Source organism: Phacochoerus africanus, chromosome 10 (genome assembly GCF_016906955.1).
Source record: "Phacochoerus africanus isolate WHEZ1 chromosome 10, ROS_Pafr_v1, whole genome shotgun sequence".
NCBI lineage: Eukaryota > Metazoa > Chordata > Mammalia > Artiodactyla > Suidae > Phacochoerus > Phacochoerus africanus.
Genome location: NC_062553.1, coordinates 114,224,077 through 114,243,476, shown reverse-complemented (window position 1 = coordinate 114,243,476; position 19,400 = coordinate 114,224,077). Strand labels below are relative to the sequence as shown.

Here is a 19,400-nt window from a genome sequence, read left to right as displayed (position 1 = left end):
TGTCTCCAGATACTGTTGAACACCTCCCTGGGATGGCACATTTTTACCTGGTTAAGAACCACGAGAGAAGAAACTATTCCTCAAAGGACAGTGTAACAGCCATGCTGGGGAAACTTATTCTACATTTCAACTTCAAAGAAGTACCCATGTTCATACTGCCTGCTGGGTACCCTGCCAGAACCAGGACTGCAGAACTGCCTAAAACCGTGGCACCAAAGTAGCCACTACCTTTTGAAATTTCCTTGCCCAGGGAAGAAAGTGAAAATAAATACATGAATACACAAGTACACAGATAAGTAGAAAGATGTTGGCAGCCATCCCAAAGTTACTATCTAGACCTGCCACCCTGTTCCATTTAACTTTCTGAGACGATGAAAATGTTCTATACTGTGCTGTCCAGTGCAGTGGCCACTAGCTTCCTGTGGCAATGTAGCACCTGAAAGGCGGCTAGTCCAATAAAGGAACAGAATTTTTCATTTTAACTAAACCTAAGTTGCCACAAGTGGCTAGGGGCTACCCGACTGGACAAAACGCAGATCTAGACCTGTCATCATTCTGCTTGTTCTAGTTGTCAGTTAACACTGAGAGTATATTCTTGGTAGAAGTCCAGCTTTCCTTCTTCTTTAGGCAACTCTTCCAGCAACATCTCCCTAGCTTCCAGGGTAGGAAAATCAAGACCTACCCCTGCCCACAACCAGGCCAGTGCTCTGAAGGATGAATATATGGCTTTTCATATGCTGTGTGTTCCATTTCTGAATGCTTGTTTCACTTTTAGATCACCTCGGTCTTCCCCAAATCCAGAATGGGCTGCTGGCCTTCTATGAAAGGCATCAAACAGTGTGAGCGACAGACTGTTAAAAAAAATGATCTCATTCATTTATTTGCTTTTTAATGGACTCTCTCCCAAGTGGAAGGTAATAACCATGACAGCAGGACCCTTTTCTGCCTTTTAACCACTGCACCTTCAGCACCTGGAACAAAGGTGCATACAAAGCAGGTGTTAAATATCTGATGAATTCATAAATAAGAACATGAGCTGGCACTAAAGGGTTTAAATATATTAACTTCATTAAACCTCACTATAACCCTATGAAATATGCACTATTACCTCCACTACAAGGTATGTTTTATTATCCACATTATTGCATTTGAAGACACTGAGGCACAGAGGAATTAGGTAGCATGCCCAAGATCACACAGGTAATTAAGTGACAAAACTATAATTTTAATCCTACCACATATGGAACTTAGTCTCTTACTTTGGCTATGCTGAGTTTTTGTTATCTAAGGCTTTTAATATCAGAAGTACACAAGCTTACTCGGCACTCCAGCCCTCATCCCCATCCTGTTACATCAGGAGAAGCTCGGTGCAGACACAATAACGTCTATAATGAAGTATGATTGCATGATAATAGCAGGGTGCAATGTAATACTGAGGTACACAAAAAATTCGGCCCATGTGCAAAAGTGTGTGGACACAGGAGGGCCCCACTGTTACAGCAGAGGAGCCCAAGGCCCTGAAGATTTCCACAACTGATAAAGGTTAACAGGCATCCCAGGCAGAAGGAAAGGCTTGTGTAAAACCCTGAATGTAACGGCAAACCAGAAGACGACTGCATGTGCTTTGGAATGGCAGGCTCAATTTCAGACACCTCTGTGGGCAGGAGGAGCCAACTCGGCTGTAAGAAAGGCCCAGGCACGGGACTCAGCTGGACGTGAGTCTACAAAATGGGTGAGTGACACCTGGGTCTGCAGTGAGTGCCCCACGCCTCCCTCAGCCCAGCCAACCCACAGTTTGAAATGTTTCACCGAAGGCAGATGAACACTGGTCCCAGTGGACAAAGGTTCAATCAGATGGAGAAGGATGATATTCGTTACATCTGTGGCTTTCTCAGACTGAGGAATAGAGGAGGCTAAAGGGCACGTTCACTCTTAACTTTCTTTACTGTTCTTATAAGATACATGGAGACACCTTCCTGGGGAGATGAACCAAGTTTCCTGATGCCATCACACTGCCTCTTCCCATCTCCCAGCCTGCATCCCCCATGAAACCACTTCCCCAGTCTGCTCCTTAACCCGACACATTACCCAAAACTTAGTGCATGCTTTCTCCTTTTTCTCTCTATATTCTCGAATGACTTTAACTATCAAATCTTTATTTCCCAACCTTAATCCCAACCCAATCCCTATAGTTGGGCGGTCCCCCTGTGCCTACAGAGTTTTTAAAATATGGTTAGTCTAAATTGAGACATTTGCTAAGTGTGAAATATATACTTACATAAATATCTTAATAATTTTATATCACTTATGATAGTATTAAACTCATTTTTATATGGAGATGACAGTACTTCGGATACACTGGGTTACATAAATTATTAAAATTTATTTCAACCTTTTCTTTCTACTTTTTTTAATAGACCTCCAGAAAAATTTAAATTACATTATGTGGCTTACATTATATTTCTACTGGATAGCCTTATTCTACAGACTATCTCTACTAAGGCCAGCCCTTACACACAGCATGCTTAAAACTGGATCCCCCACTTATAAGCTCTATGATATCTCTGTGCCTGTTTCTTTATCAATAAAACATAGAAACTAACTAATAAAGAGGATAACTATAACTATAAGAGCTAACACACATGATACTCAGGCACTAAGAGCTAACACACACACAACACTTCCTGACACAGTTCTGAGTATTTTTCAGCCATCAATTCCTTTAATTGTCACAATATCCCTATGAGGCTATCACTCTCATTTCATAGATGAGCAAACTGAGGCACAAGGAAATTGACTAGCCAAAAGTTACATAGTTAGTAAGTGATGGAGCCCAGGTTCAAGTCCAGGCAGAGTCCTCACTTTAAATCACTGTCCTTCATGACACCCACCTTAAAAATGTTACCACCTTCGCCTGGTACTGAGCACCCTCACACTAGATGAATTAATAACAAGGAAAACACCTTCAATGGTGCTCATGTACCAAGCATGATTCACATCTATTAATTCATTTAAACCTCACTATAACCCTGTCTGTTCTCCAAAACTTCTACTTCTGGGCTCCAACAGTGTCTAATTTCTTCAGCAGACCCCATCTTCCTGGAATACTAATCTCATCATGTGATGAGAACTTTAAAGGTGCATGGGTTCTCTACACTTGTGCCCATTAGTTGATATAAGTATGTGAGAGGGAACGATGATGGGTGTTCCCTACTGGGGCAAAGAAAGATTTACAGGCCCTGAAAATCAAAAAATTCTAGCCTCATCCAAAATCTCCCACAGAATCAATTCTCAACTCAGCAGCCAAATATTAACAACTGCATAACCTGGTCCCACCCCAATTATTCAGTCTTATCTCCTTCAGTCAACAAAAATCCTGCAGAGTGGTTAAACAGGTCTTTTCATTGCTCCTGGATTAAATAACAGCTATTACTATTATCACTCCTAGATTTTATTCATACAGTTCCCCTCTGCCTCAGAAATCTGTGCACGCTTCTCTTCCACAAACCCTCCCCAAAACACTCAGGCTAAACCAATCTCTCCTCTAAACTGTGATAAAACAACTGCCACACCACTCCCTGGGGTCTGTAATGATGTATCATCACCTGCAAATGCCAATTACAACCCCATCTAGGCCACGAGCAACGGGAAGGCAAAAGCACCGAGTTCCTCATTTTCTCCAAGACTAGCACCTGCCTCTACAAGGAACACACACTTATCCGGCAAATGGAATAGTAAGTGAGTTACAAGTGGTGTAGGTGAAATGGTCTGAAAAATACCCTAAGTTAGCCAACCTTATTTCCCTAACCAGGAAATACCTCAAGGTAACCGGAGCAATATCAATAGTTCCATGGCAGTGGTCTCATTGCACTTTCCAATTCATTATCTTCTTTCCTCTTCAAAACAGTCCAGTGACGTACACACTCTTAGGCCTTTAAGTCAGCTGAAGAAGTAGAGTGTTTTTCCTCAAGATTACACAGCTACTAAATGGCAAAGCTGAAACCCAAAACCAGACCAGTAGTCCAACCCTCTTTCCAATGTACTTTTATCTCCTCTCCCTCCTTATTACCTAAAGAAGAGTTAAATAACTAAAAGAAGAAAGGAATCGGATGAGAACCTTGGTAACAACAGATATGGTAAATTAATGGCTTAAAATGAACGTCTGCCTAAAATGGCTTCTCTTTTTTTCTTTGACTCACCAAGGGCAATGATGATTTGCAAGGCTGCATTTAAACCTCATGATCTTGTGCTACCGTGAAATAAAAATTTCCATCCAAACTTAAAACCAGTGCCTTTCCAGACTGGAGAGTTGGTCACCATCTCCTTCACTCCACCCCTTCTGCACTTAAAAAAAAAAAAAAAACTTAAGGCTGTTTCTTACAAAAGAGTAATTAAAGAAGGAAGCAACCTTCTAAGGACGCAACACTAACGAAGCCAAATGGCAGTCCCTGCTAAACGTTATAAACCATTAGTTTTCCTACACACCGTCTCCATGTTATTTATTAGATATTCCAATTTAACAGCAAGTCACAAAGAACCTCAGTTCAGGACAGTCTCAACTCATGAATGGCCACATTGTTAGGTACCCTCCCTTCACACTGAAACTCAGAAATGGAAAGACACGGACATGGACCCAAACCTGGGCTAACTGCTCTGGCAGAGGCAAGAAAAACCAGGAACGTACCAAAGGCGCCTGCCTCCGCCTCCGCTGCAGACCTTCAGGCCGCTACAGGGGATGCGGGCAGCTCCCCCTCGGGGGTGCAGGTTTTAGCAGCCGCCAGCTCACTTCCAAAAAAATCCTCCCCGAGGTCCCGTCTGAGCCGAGGAACTGAAGAAGTAGGCGTTATTCCCACGGACAGTCGATCCGACTACAAGTTGAGCCCAGCCGGAGACCCCCCCCGCAGCCGCACCACCCACCTCCCCAGCTGGAAGGCGCCGCGGCCTCGGGTACCACCCCCGGCTCTCCCGGGAGGATGCAGAGGAGGCAGGAGGAAGGCAGCTGCTCCTAAACGAGCTGCAGCGGGAGCCTCCCAGAGCCTCCTCCGCATCTCTGTGCCTGCTCACCCAGTTTTGCGCGTTATTGCTCAGCTTGACTTTCTTGCACAGGCTACCGGGTACTTCCATGTCTACACAGCGCGCGTGGGTGCCGGTGTTCGCAGTGCCCACAGGGTAGCGGGAGAAGGGGAGGTCGGCGGGGGCGGGACGGGAAGGCGGGGCCTCCTCGCGACGCGGCTGGCCCGCGCTGTCGTAAGCACGCGCTCGTGCCCGTGGCTCAGACCACGTCGCGTCAGCCGCTCCGCCGAAATGGGTCCGGGGCAGAGGTATGTGGGGTGGGGCGAAGCAATGGACGAGAACCGGAGGCAGGAGTTGGCGGCCGGGCTTGAGAGCGCGCACGACGGGAGCGCGCAGGAGGCTCTTCCCTCTTGCTTCCGAGGAAGAGGCGGGGCCTGAGGAGGCAGTGGTGGTACTTCCCGGTCCTTCCTCCGAGCGCAGCCGGCGGTGCGCATGCGCACAGCTGAAATCGCTTCTCGGGCTTGGGCCAAAAAGGGCAGGAAAGTTACGAGGCTCCCCGCTGCTGTTTTGTGGGCCGGCGAAGACGCTGACGTGGTTCCCCGCCCCTCTGCCTTCTCCGTAAGCCCGGCAACCAAGTCTCCTGTTCTCCACATCTGTGCCCATGTCGGCCTGGCCGTATTTAAAAAGGAATTTTCCAGCCGCGCGAGGGGAAGAATCGATTTACTGACCAGCTCCTTCTCCACACCGATTTGCTTTAAAATTCTGCTCAACGCACAGTTTCCAAAAAAAAAAAAAAAAATACCCCATCTCTGGACATCAGTCATTAATATGGCTTGTGGTTTTAGTGATTGTCTGCAAGGTCCCTGCTTCCCCACTTGGACACCTCTCTTCAGGAGATTTCGCTCAGGTACTTCTCACCGGCGAGGCCCAAAATGGGGCCTCTGTATTATTAGCTTCTCAGAAAATCCTTAGAGGAATGCAATCCAGGCTGAGGGAAGGGCCTGGGTTACCACAGAGTAGAATGTCCATTTGTGGAGGACACTTTTAAATTCACCTAATTTTAAATTATTCCAGGGCTACTTCACAGGAGGATGGGCTGGAGGTGTGGGGGAGCTTTCTCCACTTCCACCCCCGTTACTCTCAGGGCTTTTCTATAGCTGGTCCCTAGCACTGAGATAGTTGCTTGAAGGGCTTCTCCATAACCCAGTGCCCTCCCCTCCACACACACTTACACACCCCAATCGCTAAGACCTGACTTTACTGCCTCTTGGTTGAAGGACAGAGACAATGAAAGGGGCACACCAAACTGAAACTGAAAAAATGAGGCACGCATCTCCATATTATCAGTGGATCGATTTATATACAGTAACTTACAAGGCGGTGTTATTAACCAGGGTTCTTGGACTCCTTAATCAATACAAATTAAGAGACCAGACAAGAAATTCAGACAAGGCTTTCTTAGGACATGTGCTACAGCCCTAGGGAGCGAAACAACTAAGTTTCCCTTTGCTTGCCCCCTGGGGTCTATCGGCGCCCCGGACCATGAGTCAAGCTGGAGGGGTGGCTTAGGTGGTCTGTCCACCCCCTTGGTGGTACTGTGTGGAGGGTGCATGCCCCATACCCTGTTATTGTTCCCAACTCAGGGGTAGCAGTTGGGTTTTTGGTGGTTTTGTATCTTGCTGGTTATTTGCCCTAACTGCAGTTATTTTTAGTCCCCTAAGTTTCTCTGTACTTTGTTGCTGGAGGAAATAGTTTGTCCAGGTACAAGCACTGCCTCAAAAGGTCCCAGGTCCCAGGTCTCAGCCTGACTCAATGAGATCAAGAGGACTATAACCCAGAAGCATTCGCAGCTACTCTTCACTCCCAATAGCTGAGAGGCCATTGGGATGGTTTTCTAGTTAACCTAGGGTATAAGAGTAGTGCTTAGAAATAGGAAGTGTATTCCTAAATCAGGGTTACAAGTCTCCTGAGTACCAGGAATATGTCAGCAAAAGTCTTCATAACTGGGGACTAATAAAGCAGAGGCCACCGGATCCTAATGATTATTAATTATATATTAACTGAAAAGCCCTTGATGACAGAGAAGTGATTTACTGCAGAGTACAATCCTGGGTGGGGTCACTGGAAGGACAGCAAGAAATATAAGTCCAAAATGGTGTCAGTTATGCTGATGGCTATACATTCTTTATTTTTTCCATGCATTCTTAATAGCTAGCAAAATCAGTCCCCTGTTTACTTACCCCACTGCTACTGTCAAAGTATTAGGCCTTCCCCATATCCAGGATGAATCACAACTAATCCCTTTAACTGGGCATCCTCCAGCCCATGGATCTGCTGCCCCTAACACTCCTCTCTCTCAGTTTTATAGTGGAACTAGTGGCTCATGAAAGTTCCCCAGCCAGGGGTCAAATTGGAGCTGCATCTTCGACTTGTGCCGCAGCTGACGGCAACACTGGATCCTTAACTCACTGATCAAGGTCAGGGATCAAACTTGCATCTTCACAGAGACAACATCTGATCCTTAGCAGCTAAGTCACAACAGGAACTCCCACACACTCCATTCTTAGCATCACTGTCAGAGTGGTATTTCTAAATTGTAAATTCGATCTTGTTACTTACCTCTTAAGTTGTCAATGGTTCCTTATAGCTTTCTCTTTGGAGCGTCTTCATTTACAGCCTGTATACAGAACTGAATTTCGGTATAATTCTAAACTGTGCCAATAACAGGAATGAGCTTGGAAAAGGATCCCAACCTTCAAATGAAAACACAGCACCACATTTGGAATCAGACATTTCTCCAAGGAGTCCCAGGGCTCCTCATTTTTAGAAAGAAAATGTATTTGGATATCAAAATCTTGGCTTTTTGGTGTGTTCAGTGCTTCTGAGTTAATCTATATTTCTAGACTTTTTGAGGGAAAGACTTTTTCTTGGTAAAATGTAAGTTTATAAATTTGAATTTATCATTTCTTCATTTGTTGCAGATAAGCCTGAAACATCTTGTCAAACCCAAAACAAGGAATTATCAAAAACTACTAGCATTATGTTAAAAGGACTCAAACGCCAACTTGAAGAAGATTTCCAGTGCCAAATGACACAATTAGAGTGCTAAAGGGATAATAACTATGAGATTGAACAAATAAAATATGTTTAAATCTAGATATTCATGGAGTTCCCTTGTGGTGGTTAAGGATCCCAGGTTGTCACTGCTGTGGCTAAGGTTCAGCCCCTGGCCCAGGAACTTCCCCATGCTATGGGCACTGCCCAAAAAAAAAAAAAAAAAAAGCAAAACCTAGATGTTTAAAAGAGCTCATTTTCATCCCTGGGGGATGCTAATAAACCAGTTCATCATTTTGAAAACTGATAAATAAAAGGAAAGAATTTACCCTGCCTTCCATGCACTAACTGTGAGTCAGGTAATGAAAAAGGTGGTGAGGGAAAGTTTCTCTTTGTAGACATACAGCTAATAAATTAAAATGGAAAGACAGACTTACGATATCACCATTTTACACCTTTTAATGAAATATGAATAAAGACAATGGTCTTCATTGGCTGCTAAATCATGAAAATAAGAATATTAGAACTTTTTTGCCTCCTGATGAAATATTAATGCCCTTCAAAAAAATCAAACCTGATTCTAATCAAATCTTTAGGTCTAATTATCAGTTTTAGTTAATGCAGAGAAAGGGGGAAATGTAAAATCACCATAAGTCAAGTCCAAACTCTGGAAAATTCTACATTATAAATGATTAATAATTTAATTATAAAAAAATAAATGAGGAGGAACTAAAGATTAAAAGGTAACGTGAGAAATATCAAGCAATTGAAATATATGAACTTTTTTGAATATTGATTCAAACAAAAAAATCTTTTTAAACATAAATTTGAAGAGACCCTAGACTCTTGATATTAAACACTTTTTTGGTGTAATAATACCATTGTTATTACACTTTTAAAGGAATTATTTTAGATATATATAAAGAAAGATTTATCAATGAAGTGTCAATGCCATAAGTATTTAGAAAACAAAATTAGGCTCTTGGAAATTAAACACAAGATAGCAGGAGTGGAAGAAAAGGTGAAGCTTTCCTTCAGAATGCAGAGCAAAAATCAAAATGATGAGAATTAGAGAAAGTTTTTTAAAGAGAGTAGTCCAGGAAATTTAACATCCAAATGTTGGGAGTTCCAGAAAGAGAAAACTCACAGGAGGAAATAACCAAGAACACTATTCAATAAAACTTCCTATTACTGAAAGACTTGAGATCTTCCCTGAATGTCCATTTCAACAGATAAAAATCAAACAAAGCACAGCACTATGAAGTCTCCAAACACTGTTGCCCAGTGTTCTGAAATTGTTTGGAAATCCTAAAGGCTTCCAAGGAAAAGGAACATTCACAAACAATCAGGAGTAAAAATGAATTGAAGCTATTGAGAGAAAAACCAAGAGTTAGAAGATAAATGGAACAGTAGCTTCAGGGCTCTAAAAGAAAAGTATTTCCAACTTAGAATTTGGAATTATCACACAGCCATTCTCAAAGGAATATTGGATGATAGGTTTCACCTAAATGTTAAGAGAAAAACATGGCTTCCAGAGAAAAAGACTTCCCACACAGGAGACGGCTGGAGGGAATTCCCAGATTGATGGTGAAGGGAGATCCCAGGATAACTGCTGGAAAACCAGCCATAGAGGATAATTATTGAGAAGCTTCTCCAAGAAGTCAGAGAGCCTTGTTTAGGAAGGTTAACTTGATAGAGCTTCTATGGGAATGACCATACTGAAAATCATACAGGCAGCTGACAGAGTTGGGATTAAATTTGTGATAACTACTTAGAAAACTAAATCATCAAAAAGGATACAGTTATTCCACCTTTTCTGTACAAACTATATTTCAGGGTCATCAAATAGTTGATAAGAAAAAGTTCATACTGATAAGAATTTTAGCTAATTAATGCAAAAGGAATATTGGCATTTAAAAATCGCCATTTTAAACACCTGATGAGGGAATTGACATAGGTAATAAAAGTATTAGATGAAAGGTAGTGTGATGGATAATTTAACATCAACTTGACTGGGCTGCTGGGTGCCAGGATACTTGGTTAAACATTATTCTGGGTGTGTTTGTGTTTCTGTATAAGATTAACATTTTAATCAGTAGATTGAGTAAAGCAGGTGGCCCTCCCTAATGTGGGTGGTCATCATCCAATCAGTTGAAGGTCCGAGTAGAACAAGAAGATGACTCTTCAAGTAAAAGGGAACTCTTCCTGTCTTGCTTCCTTGAGCTGAGACATTGCTCTTTTCCTGCCTTCAGAACTGAACCGAAACACTGGCTCTTGGATCTAGAGCTTGCTGTCTTTCAGACAAGAAAATCCATCACCTGCAGTCCTGGTTCTCAGGCCTTTGGACTTGGTCTGGAACTGCACCTGGGTCTCCAGCCTGCTGACTGCAGATCTTGGGACTTCTCAGCATCCATAATCATGTGAGCCAATTCCTTATATATTCTTTATATCTATCTATCCTTTTGTTTCTGTTTCTCTGGAGAACCATCACTAATACGGGTAGGAAAATAAATTTTATAATGGAGAAATCAGGGTGATACCACTTGCATCCACCAACCAATCTTAGCATCTCTAAAACTGACAGCAGATTTTATGTACCTTAAAATGTGATGTAATACAAAATAATTAGCACTATTACTTTAGTTTGGGTTGTTCAAGAAGCAAGCATAAAAAGAAGGATTTAAATACGAGTCATTTATTTGGGAGGTGATTCCAGGAAACACCATTAGTAGAGTGATACAGGAACAAGACGTCCTTAAACAATGTGCTATCAGAGTTCCTGTTGTGGCTCAGCAGGTTAAGAACCCAACATAGTGTCCATGAGGATGCAGGTTCAATCCCTGGCCTCACTCAGTGGGTTAAGGACCTGGCCTTGCCCCAAGCTGCAGCGTAGGTCACAGATGTGGCTCAGATCCAGCATTGCTGCCCTTGTGGCATAGGCTGGCAGCTGCAGCTCCCATTCAGCGCCTATGCCTGGGAACTTCCAAATGCCTCAGGTGCAGCCCTAAAAAAAGGAAAAAAAAAAGTGTGCTATTAAGCAGTCATTGTGGGTAACTGGAGCTTAATCCCACCAGGGAAGACTCTGAGAAACAGTGTTGAATGTGTCTTTCAGAGTATGTTTCCTGAGGGAGAGAGCTAGGGTATTTATACAACTCCCTTTAGTCATTATTCGAGAACTACTCCCAGAGAGTGTTCGTTCACTCCCCAGTACTTTCGGATTGCAATGTGCATAGATAAATAGAGAGGACATGTCCCAAAGAGAGCGCTCATACAAAGAGATGGCCATGTATTATTCACAGATGCTCCAAATGGCATGCTCCAAAATAATAATGGTTGAGTGGATATGGATGGGCACCAGAAGTATATGCTATAGCCACTTATTAAGTATTCTTTAAAAAAAAAAAAAAAAAGCATCTTTCTATACTCTGTATTTTTTTCTGAGAGGTACTTCTTTTAAGAAAATAAAAAACAATAAAGAATTTTTCAAAGGAAACCACACGCACCCACTCTAAAAAAAAGAAAAAAGAAACTGCTTCCAGAGGAAAAATAGGCTGGAAAGGAAGGTTAATAATAGTTTTACTACATGGCTCAGCTTTAAATCACACATATTTAGTCATAATAATGACTAAATTCCAAGAGAATGCATAATTCCAAGAGAATTCTCTTAAAGACTTAAGAATAGTTCCCTCCAGGAAAGGAAAATTGGGGGAGGAGGGGAATATGACTAGGACTTTGCTCTCTGTCTTAAAATTTCTTGTAGAATTATTGGACTCTAAACTATTTGGATGTATAATTTTTACACACACTCAAAAGAAATTTTTTTTTAAAGAGCGAATTAGAAGTCAAATGAACTGTTTGCAGTGGATAAGCAATGAGATCCTGCTGTATAGCACAGGGAACTATATCTTGTCACTTGTGATGGAACATGATGGAGGCTAATGTGAGAAAAAGAGAGTGTATATATGTGTGACTGGATCACTTTGTTGCACAGTAGAAATTTGATGGAACACTGTAAACCAACTATAATGGAAAAATAAAAATGATTATAAAAATAAATAAATTTTATATATATATATATATATTTTTTTTTGTCTTTGCTTGGGCTGCACCCACGGCATGTGCAGGTTCCCAGGCTGGGGTCTAATCGGAGCTGTAGCTGCCAGCCTATGCCAGAGCCACAGCAACGCAGGATCCAAGCCGCTTTTGTGATCTACACCTACAGCTCACGGCAACGCCAGATCCTTAACCCGCTGAGCAAGGCCAGGGATCGGACCCACGACCTCATGGTTCCTAGTCAGATTCGTTAACCACTGATCCATGACGGGCACTCCAAAATAATTTTTTAAAAAAGAATTCAAATGAACCGATCATGTAAGAACGACCCTTAAGATATTTGGCTTGAAAAAAAGAGCAGAGATATGGGAAACAGCTGAGGGATAATATAGAATCAAGATAAAATAGTTTAAAAAGAAGGGAGAAAGTAGAGTAAGTTGTATGCTGGCAAGAATGATCCATCAGAGAGAGAGAGAGGAAACAGATGGATGGAGGTCCTTGCAGCTGAGAATCCAGAGCACAAGTAAAGATGGGTCTTTAATGGGCAGTAAGTTCTGCAAAACCAAGTGAAAAAAGGAGATAGGCACAGATGCTAGTCCATCTGTATAGGTGATGGAAAGATAAAGGAATTTCCATTGAAGGCTTTTATTTTGTCATGTTAGTATGAAGCAAGACCATTAGTGAGAGAGAACCATGCTTTGAGAACTATTGCTCTAGATGGGCATTCCTAAATAACTATAACTAAATAATTAACCCTAGGGGAGTTCCACCGGTGGTGCAGTGGGTTAGTGATCTGGCTTGTCTCTGTGGAGGTGCTGGTTGGAACCCTGGCCCGGCCCAGGCACGACGGGTTAAGGATCCAGCATTGCTGCAGCTGTGGCATACTTTATAGCTCCAGATGGGATTTGATCCCTGGCCTGGGAACTTGTGTATGTCACGGATGTGGCCAGGGGGGAAAGTAATTAACCTTAGGCATTAAAATCTTTCCTGTCATTTAACTGCATATTTCAAATATCATCGAAAATGAAAAGAACAAATTAAATATTTTAAGCTAAACTGAGGAGCTATAAAAATTAGGAAATTTAAGAGCAAAGTGTATTTTAACTCTTTGGGTACACAGGAGTGCTCAGTAAGAGAGTAGTAGTTAAGTAAGTAAGCTTGGTAATATTGTAAGTCATTTGCCTTGGTAATATCAGAGCATCAGTCTCAGAAGTTCGTCTGGGATGAACAGAGTTAAAAAGATGTCGCAAAAGCCAAAGGTAAATGGCCATTAGGATCTCATTCATCCTCCACACTCCCTCATTAAATCCCTTCCAGCTGAGAAACTAGTGTGATGGTTTGGAAGCAGCCAAGGATATTTGGTTTCTGTCTGGAAGGAAACAACACAGATTCAGGAAAATTCCCTTCTTCCTAATCACTTCAAGTCTCTGGGATCTGCCAGAAGATTTCAAAGTCAGTCTGTAGAGAAAATGACCCCTCTAAGTCAAGGCAATTCCATTTTCTCCACATTTTGTGTGGAGAAGATACATAAAGGCCTATCTTCTCCACCAGGGAAGTTTGATTGACTAAAGGAGCAGAGCTAAAAAAATCCTGGAAACACACTTAGCGATTTTGTCTGAAGAATCTTCTTCTGGTTAACATTGCCTTGTTTTCCTTAGATAAAAGCCCCCAAATAGTGAATTTCAGTTACTGAAAATTATTATATTTTAAAATTATGGCTCATTCATAATTCAAAGGAGATCTTCAGAGTGCTAAAAATCTAGGTTTTCTGCTAATTATATAACCATGTAACTTCTGGGGGGTGGGGAATGAGGCTGTTGGATACATTTATCTGAAAGTATTCTCCCTTTAAAATTATTCTAGGTTCTTAATTTGTGTGTCATCTATACCTGGAAATGATAATTTAATCAAAACCACAGATTGTCTTTAAGTACCTCACTATATGTAAAGCGTCGTTAATAATCCCTGTATGTTAAAGGAACTGAGTAGTAAGAAATGGGATGCAGAACCAAGCACAGCACCTACATTTTTGCTATAATTATTGGATTCATCCGTGTTGTTGTGTATATCAGTAGTTTATTCCATTTATTGATGATTAGTATTTCATTGTATGTTGTTAGGACATGGTCAAATGAACATTTGTTAAGTGGAGCATAGGGTGCTGGGTGATGAGTTGTGGCTCAACTACAGAGCACAGGAAAAATCAAAATAGATAAGTTTATTACTCACAGATCCTGAACAAGTACATAGCACACCTTGAAGGGCCACATTGGGAGGCTGAGGCAAGGTGCAGACAGAGAGAGAGGCAGGACCAGAAGTACATGACATTATTAGGGTCTGTGGGTGGGTGCTTTGGGGCTAAGGCTATATTGGTTAATTCAAATGAAAAAGAACAGGGTTTTGGTGAGCTCTATGGTGTGTGTGTCATGGGGTAGGACATGTGGTCTTCTCTCTAAGAGGCATACAAGGAAAAGGTCCTAGGAGGCAGGGGAGACTTGATCACAAGGGCTGTTGGGAAAGTCATATCAGGAACCTACATTTGCTTGTGATTCTGCAGGCCGTTTTCTAGGGCATGTGCTTGCATGAGGGAGCTAGGGTCAGTTTAAGTCACCCCTCCCCAAGGCTGCACAAAATGATGCTGAGATAGCAATACCATTGAGTAGTTTAGCTTAACTCTCAGCATATGTTTATGCCATGATTTGTTTATTCATCTGTTGATAGATATGTGGGTAATTTCAGTTTGGGGCTATTGCAAATGAACATTCATATACAAGTCCTTGTGTAAACCTGTGCCTTCTTTTCCCCTGAGTATGTACTTAGGAGAGGAATGGCTGAGCCATTTGGTAGGTATATGTTTAATTTTTTGAGTGCCAAAACCATTTTCTAAAATGGCTATATAATTTTACATTCCAGCCAGCAGTGTATGAGAATTGTAGTTGTTCAACACCCTTGCCAAGACTTAGTATGTCTGGTCGTTTTAATTTTAGTCATTGTTTAAGTATGCAGTGGTCTCTCATGGTTTTAATTTGCACTTCCCTAATGACCGATGATACTTTTTTCTCTTTTTTGTATTTTTATTTATTTTTTCCTGAGGCTTTTATTTTTTTCTACTACAGTTAATTTACAATGTTCTGTCAATTTCTGCTATACAGCAAACTGACCCAATCATACACACACACACACACACATATATATACATTCTTTTTCTCACATTATCCTCAATCATGTTTCATCACAAGTGGCTAGCTAGAGTTCCCTGTGCTGTACAGCAGGATCACATTGCTTATCCACTACAAATGCAGTAGTTTGCATCTACTAACCCCAAACTCCCAGTCATCCCACTCCCTCCCCCTCCCCCTCAGCAACCAAAAGTCTATTATCCAAGTCCATAAGTTTCTTTTCTGTGGAAAGATTCATTTGTGCCATATATTAGATTCCAGATATGAGATATCATATGGTATTTGTCTTTCTCTTTCTGATTTACTTCACTTAGTATGAGAGTCTCTAGTTTCCACCATGTTGCTGCAAATGGCATTATTTTGTTCTATTTTATGGCTGAGTAGTATTCCATTGTGTATATATACCACATCTTTTTTTTTTTTTTGCACACTTTAATAATGATTTTTATGGGAGTTTCCATTGTGGTGCAGAGGAAACGAATCCAACTAGGAACCATGAGGTTGCAGTTTTGATCCCTGGCCTCCCTCAGTGTGTTATGGATCCAGAGTTGCCATGAGCTGTGGTGAAGGATGCAAATGCAGCTCGGATTCCATGTTGCTGTGGCTCTGGCATAGGCCGGCAGCTACAACTCTGATTCAACCCCTAGCCTGGGAACCTCCATGTGCCATGGGTGTGGCCCTAAAAAAAAGCAAAAAAAAAAAAGATTTTATTTTTCCATTATAGCTGGTTTACAGTGTTCTGTCAACTTTCTACTGTACAGCAAGTTAACCCAGTCACACAAAATGTATACATCCTTTTTTCTCACATTATCATGCCCCATCATAAGTTACTAGATATAGTTCCCAGTGCTATACAGCAGGATCTCATTACTTATCCATTCCAAAGGCAATGGTTTGTATCTATTAACCCCAAACTCCCAGTCCATCCCATTCTCTCCCTCTCCCCCTTGGCAACCACAAGTCTGTTCTCCAAGCCCATGAGTTTCTTTTCTGTGGAAAGTTTCCTTTGTGCCATATGTTAGATTCCAGATATAAGTGATATCATATGGTATTTGACTTTATCTTTTTGACTTACCTCACTCAGTATGAGAGTCTCTAGTTCCCACCATGTTGGTGCAGATGACATTATTTTGTTCTTTTTTAAGGCTGAGTAGTATTCCATTGTGTATAATATATATACCATGTCTTCTTAATCCATTCATCTGTCAATGGACATTTAGGTTGTTTCCATGTCTTGGCCATTGTGAATAGTGCCACAGTGAATATATGGATACCTGTGTCTTTTTCAAGGAAAGTTTTGTCTGGATATATGCCCAAGAGTGGGATTTTTGAGTCATATAGTAGTTCTATATTTAGTTTTCTGAGGTACCTCCATACTGTTTTCTATAGTGGTTATACCAATTTACGTTCCCACCAACAGTGTAAGAGGGTACCCTTTTCTCTACATCCTCTCCAGCATTTGTTACTTGTGGACTTATTAATGATGACCATTCTGACTGGTGTGAGGTGGTACCTCATAGTAGTTTTGATTTGCATTTCTCTAATAATCAGTGATGTTGAGCATTTTTTTCATGTGTTTGTTGGCCATCTGTATATCTTCTTTGGAGAAATGTTTATTCAGGTCTTTTGCCCATTTTTCAATTGGATTGTTGGGTTTTTTTGCTGTTGAGTTGTATAAGTTGTTTGTATATTTTATAGATTAAAACTTTGTTGGTTGAATCATTTGAAACTATTTTCTCCCATTCCTTAGGCTGTCTTTTTTTTTTTTTATGGTTTCCTTTGCTGTGCAAAAGCTTGTTAGTTTGCTAATGACAGATGATGTTGAATAACTAAGTAAATTTGGAAAAGAATGGAATCCATAAAACTAAAAGCAAAATAAACTGCACATTAACTCTGTACTCAGGTTGATAAAATCATTCCTCATGAGTATACAGGTTAGCAATTCTGATGCTACTGCACACGAATAATGGAATTGAACACTTAAGTAAATGGATGGCACAAAGTAAGAGCCAACTTTTTCACTGTTGGAATGGGATTCGGATAAGCAAGGGGTGGGAGTTGGGGAGAGGCTTGAATGATTCATTTGGTAATGGATTAGAATTGGAGACATTAGTAAGAACTCATGTTTAGCATATTATAGGTACATATGATTCCGTAAAGAAATACTTAGAAATACGTGTATATTCGTAAGTGATATGTGTATGTATATTTTTTTTTTTTTTGCCCTGTCAGCTGAGAGGACTCAAAGAAACAACACCCCATGCATAATAACAAGTACACCTAATGCCCAGATCTGGGTTTCTGTTGCCACTTCCAGTAAAAATAACCAGGGTTCCTTGTGGTAATGGCTGACTTTAGGACTAGTGAAGAAATACACAGGATGAGCCTGGAACATCTTATAGTGTCAGAAAGTAAGGAAGTACAATTAAACAAAACAAAACATAATAAAACATCATATTCATGTGGTTCCCTCAAAGGAGCACAAGAGCTGACTGAAAGAGTTCCCAATGGCCAAAGCTGGAACAATTTGAGCAACAAAATAAAGTTATATTGGATTACCACAAATATAAAAGAAATATTTGTGAGTCCATATTGATATAAATAAATGATAGCATAAATTAATAAATGAAAGAAGAGACAAGCCTCCCATGCAGAAGAATTCTAAATAATTTGTATAGATACTCAACTCTCAAGGAGAGGGACCATAAATCTTCATTCCGTAACTACAGGCTGCGCACACTTCCTCCCAGATGTACATTATGGAAATGGAGAGAAAAAGGTAACTTTATAGTGAATGAACTTGACAAACTACCTTAGCCAGCTAATCAGTCAACATCAATAATGATAAGTTATGTTGATGGTATATATATATATAGTTAAATGTGGTGTGATGAAAATGATACTTTATCTCTATGATCTTCCTCCAAAAAGTAATGATTCCAGTTGAATCATAAGGAATACTTCAGGAAAATTCCAATAGAGGGATAACCTACAAAAGACCCAGCCAGTGCTTAAAACTGTCAAGGTCATCAAAAACATGAAAACTCTAAGAAACTATCACAGCCAAGAGGAAACTAAGGAGACATGGCAGCTAAATGCAATGTGGTATCCTGAATGGGCCCCTGGAGATATAAAGGAATTAAGTAAAAACTAAGGAAATCTGAATAAACTGTATTAGTTAGTAATGAATGATATATCAGTGTTCATCAAGTATAACATTGGACGATAGTGAGATAAATATTAACAATAGGGGAAAACTGAGTGTGGGGGTATTTGTGAACCATCTGCCTAATTTTTCTGTAAATATAAAATTATTCTAAAAAATAGAGACTACTTTAATAAAATTTAAAAATCCTGATACCCTAAAACAAACACGTTTTTCTCTTGTGCTAAGTCCCCTGGTGCACACCATCCACTGAACCTGTTCATTTAACAACAGGCAGATTCTGTTTACTCCAGGCATCTCAACTTAATTTCTTCTCCTTCATGTAAACTGTAGCCCTGCCCACTGATCAACTTGGTGTGAGGATGTCAATATTCTACTTCTTCTCACTGACATTCTCAGCCTGGCTTTCTGTGAACTTACACTGAACTCCCTGGGTGCTATTCCCCACTCCTCACTCTGCCCTCCTAATACCCAAGGTGGTGGTTGCATTCGGACTCTACCACAGGCTTAGACCTTAGACTGGTGGCCTGCTGAGCACTTCTTCCGGTGTTCCATTGTTCCCTAGCTCTGCTTTAGTAGTGAGCCAAATTTGGCACAACATTTCCAGCTTCACTGGTGTCCATGTGCCTTCTCCTTCTACTTGTCGTCTTCCTTCCATAATTAATTTCCTCATTATTCCTTTCTGGCAATCAAATAACATGTCCGGAACTAGAATTTTCAGCATATATTTCTGAGATCCTTTGAAGAAAAAAATCTCACATCCAGTTTCTTCTGTAGCTATTAAACAGAGAGTTTCCTACAACAGTTGAAAAGACTTCCTGAGCAAGTGGTTTGTCAGCCTACCCTACCCTCCTGCAATTCTATTTATTACTGGGGCCACTGGTAGGAGCTCCCACTAGTAGGAGTCCTTCACATGCTTTGAAGGGACATGTCAC

At 41.0% G+C, this 19,400-nt stretch overlaps 1 protein-coding gene across 3 annotated transcripts in view; it reads right to left on the bottom strand.

The window, feature by feature from the left end:
* PAPSS1 (3'-phosphoadenosine 5'-phosphosulfate synthase 1) overlaps positions 1-5,486 on the bottom strand; it is a 122,317-nt gene extending 116,831 nt beyond the window's left edge. Inside the window, exons 1-2 of one of the 3 annotated variants that reach the window (XM_047798454.1) lie at positions 5,065-5,110; positions 4,200-4,339 (exon numbers count right to left, since the gene is read on the bottom strand). In XM_047798454.1, coding sequence (XP_047654410.1) covers positions 4,200-4,229 — 30 coding nt within the window. In that variant the 5' untranslated portion in view covers positions 4,230-4,339; positions 5,065-5,110. Of the gene's footprint in view, positions 1-4,199; positions 4,340-4,684; positions 4,876-5,064 lie in introns of those variants that run through there. The other 2 variants (XM_047798453.1, XM_047798455.1) reach the window with 2 other exon arrangements.
* Positions 5,487-19,400: the final 13,914 nt, after the last annotated feature.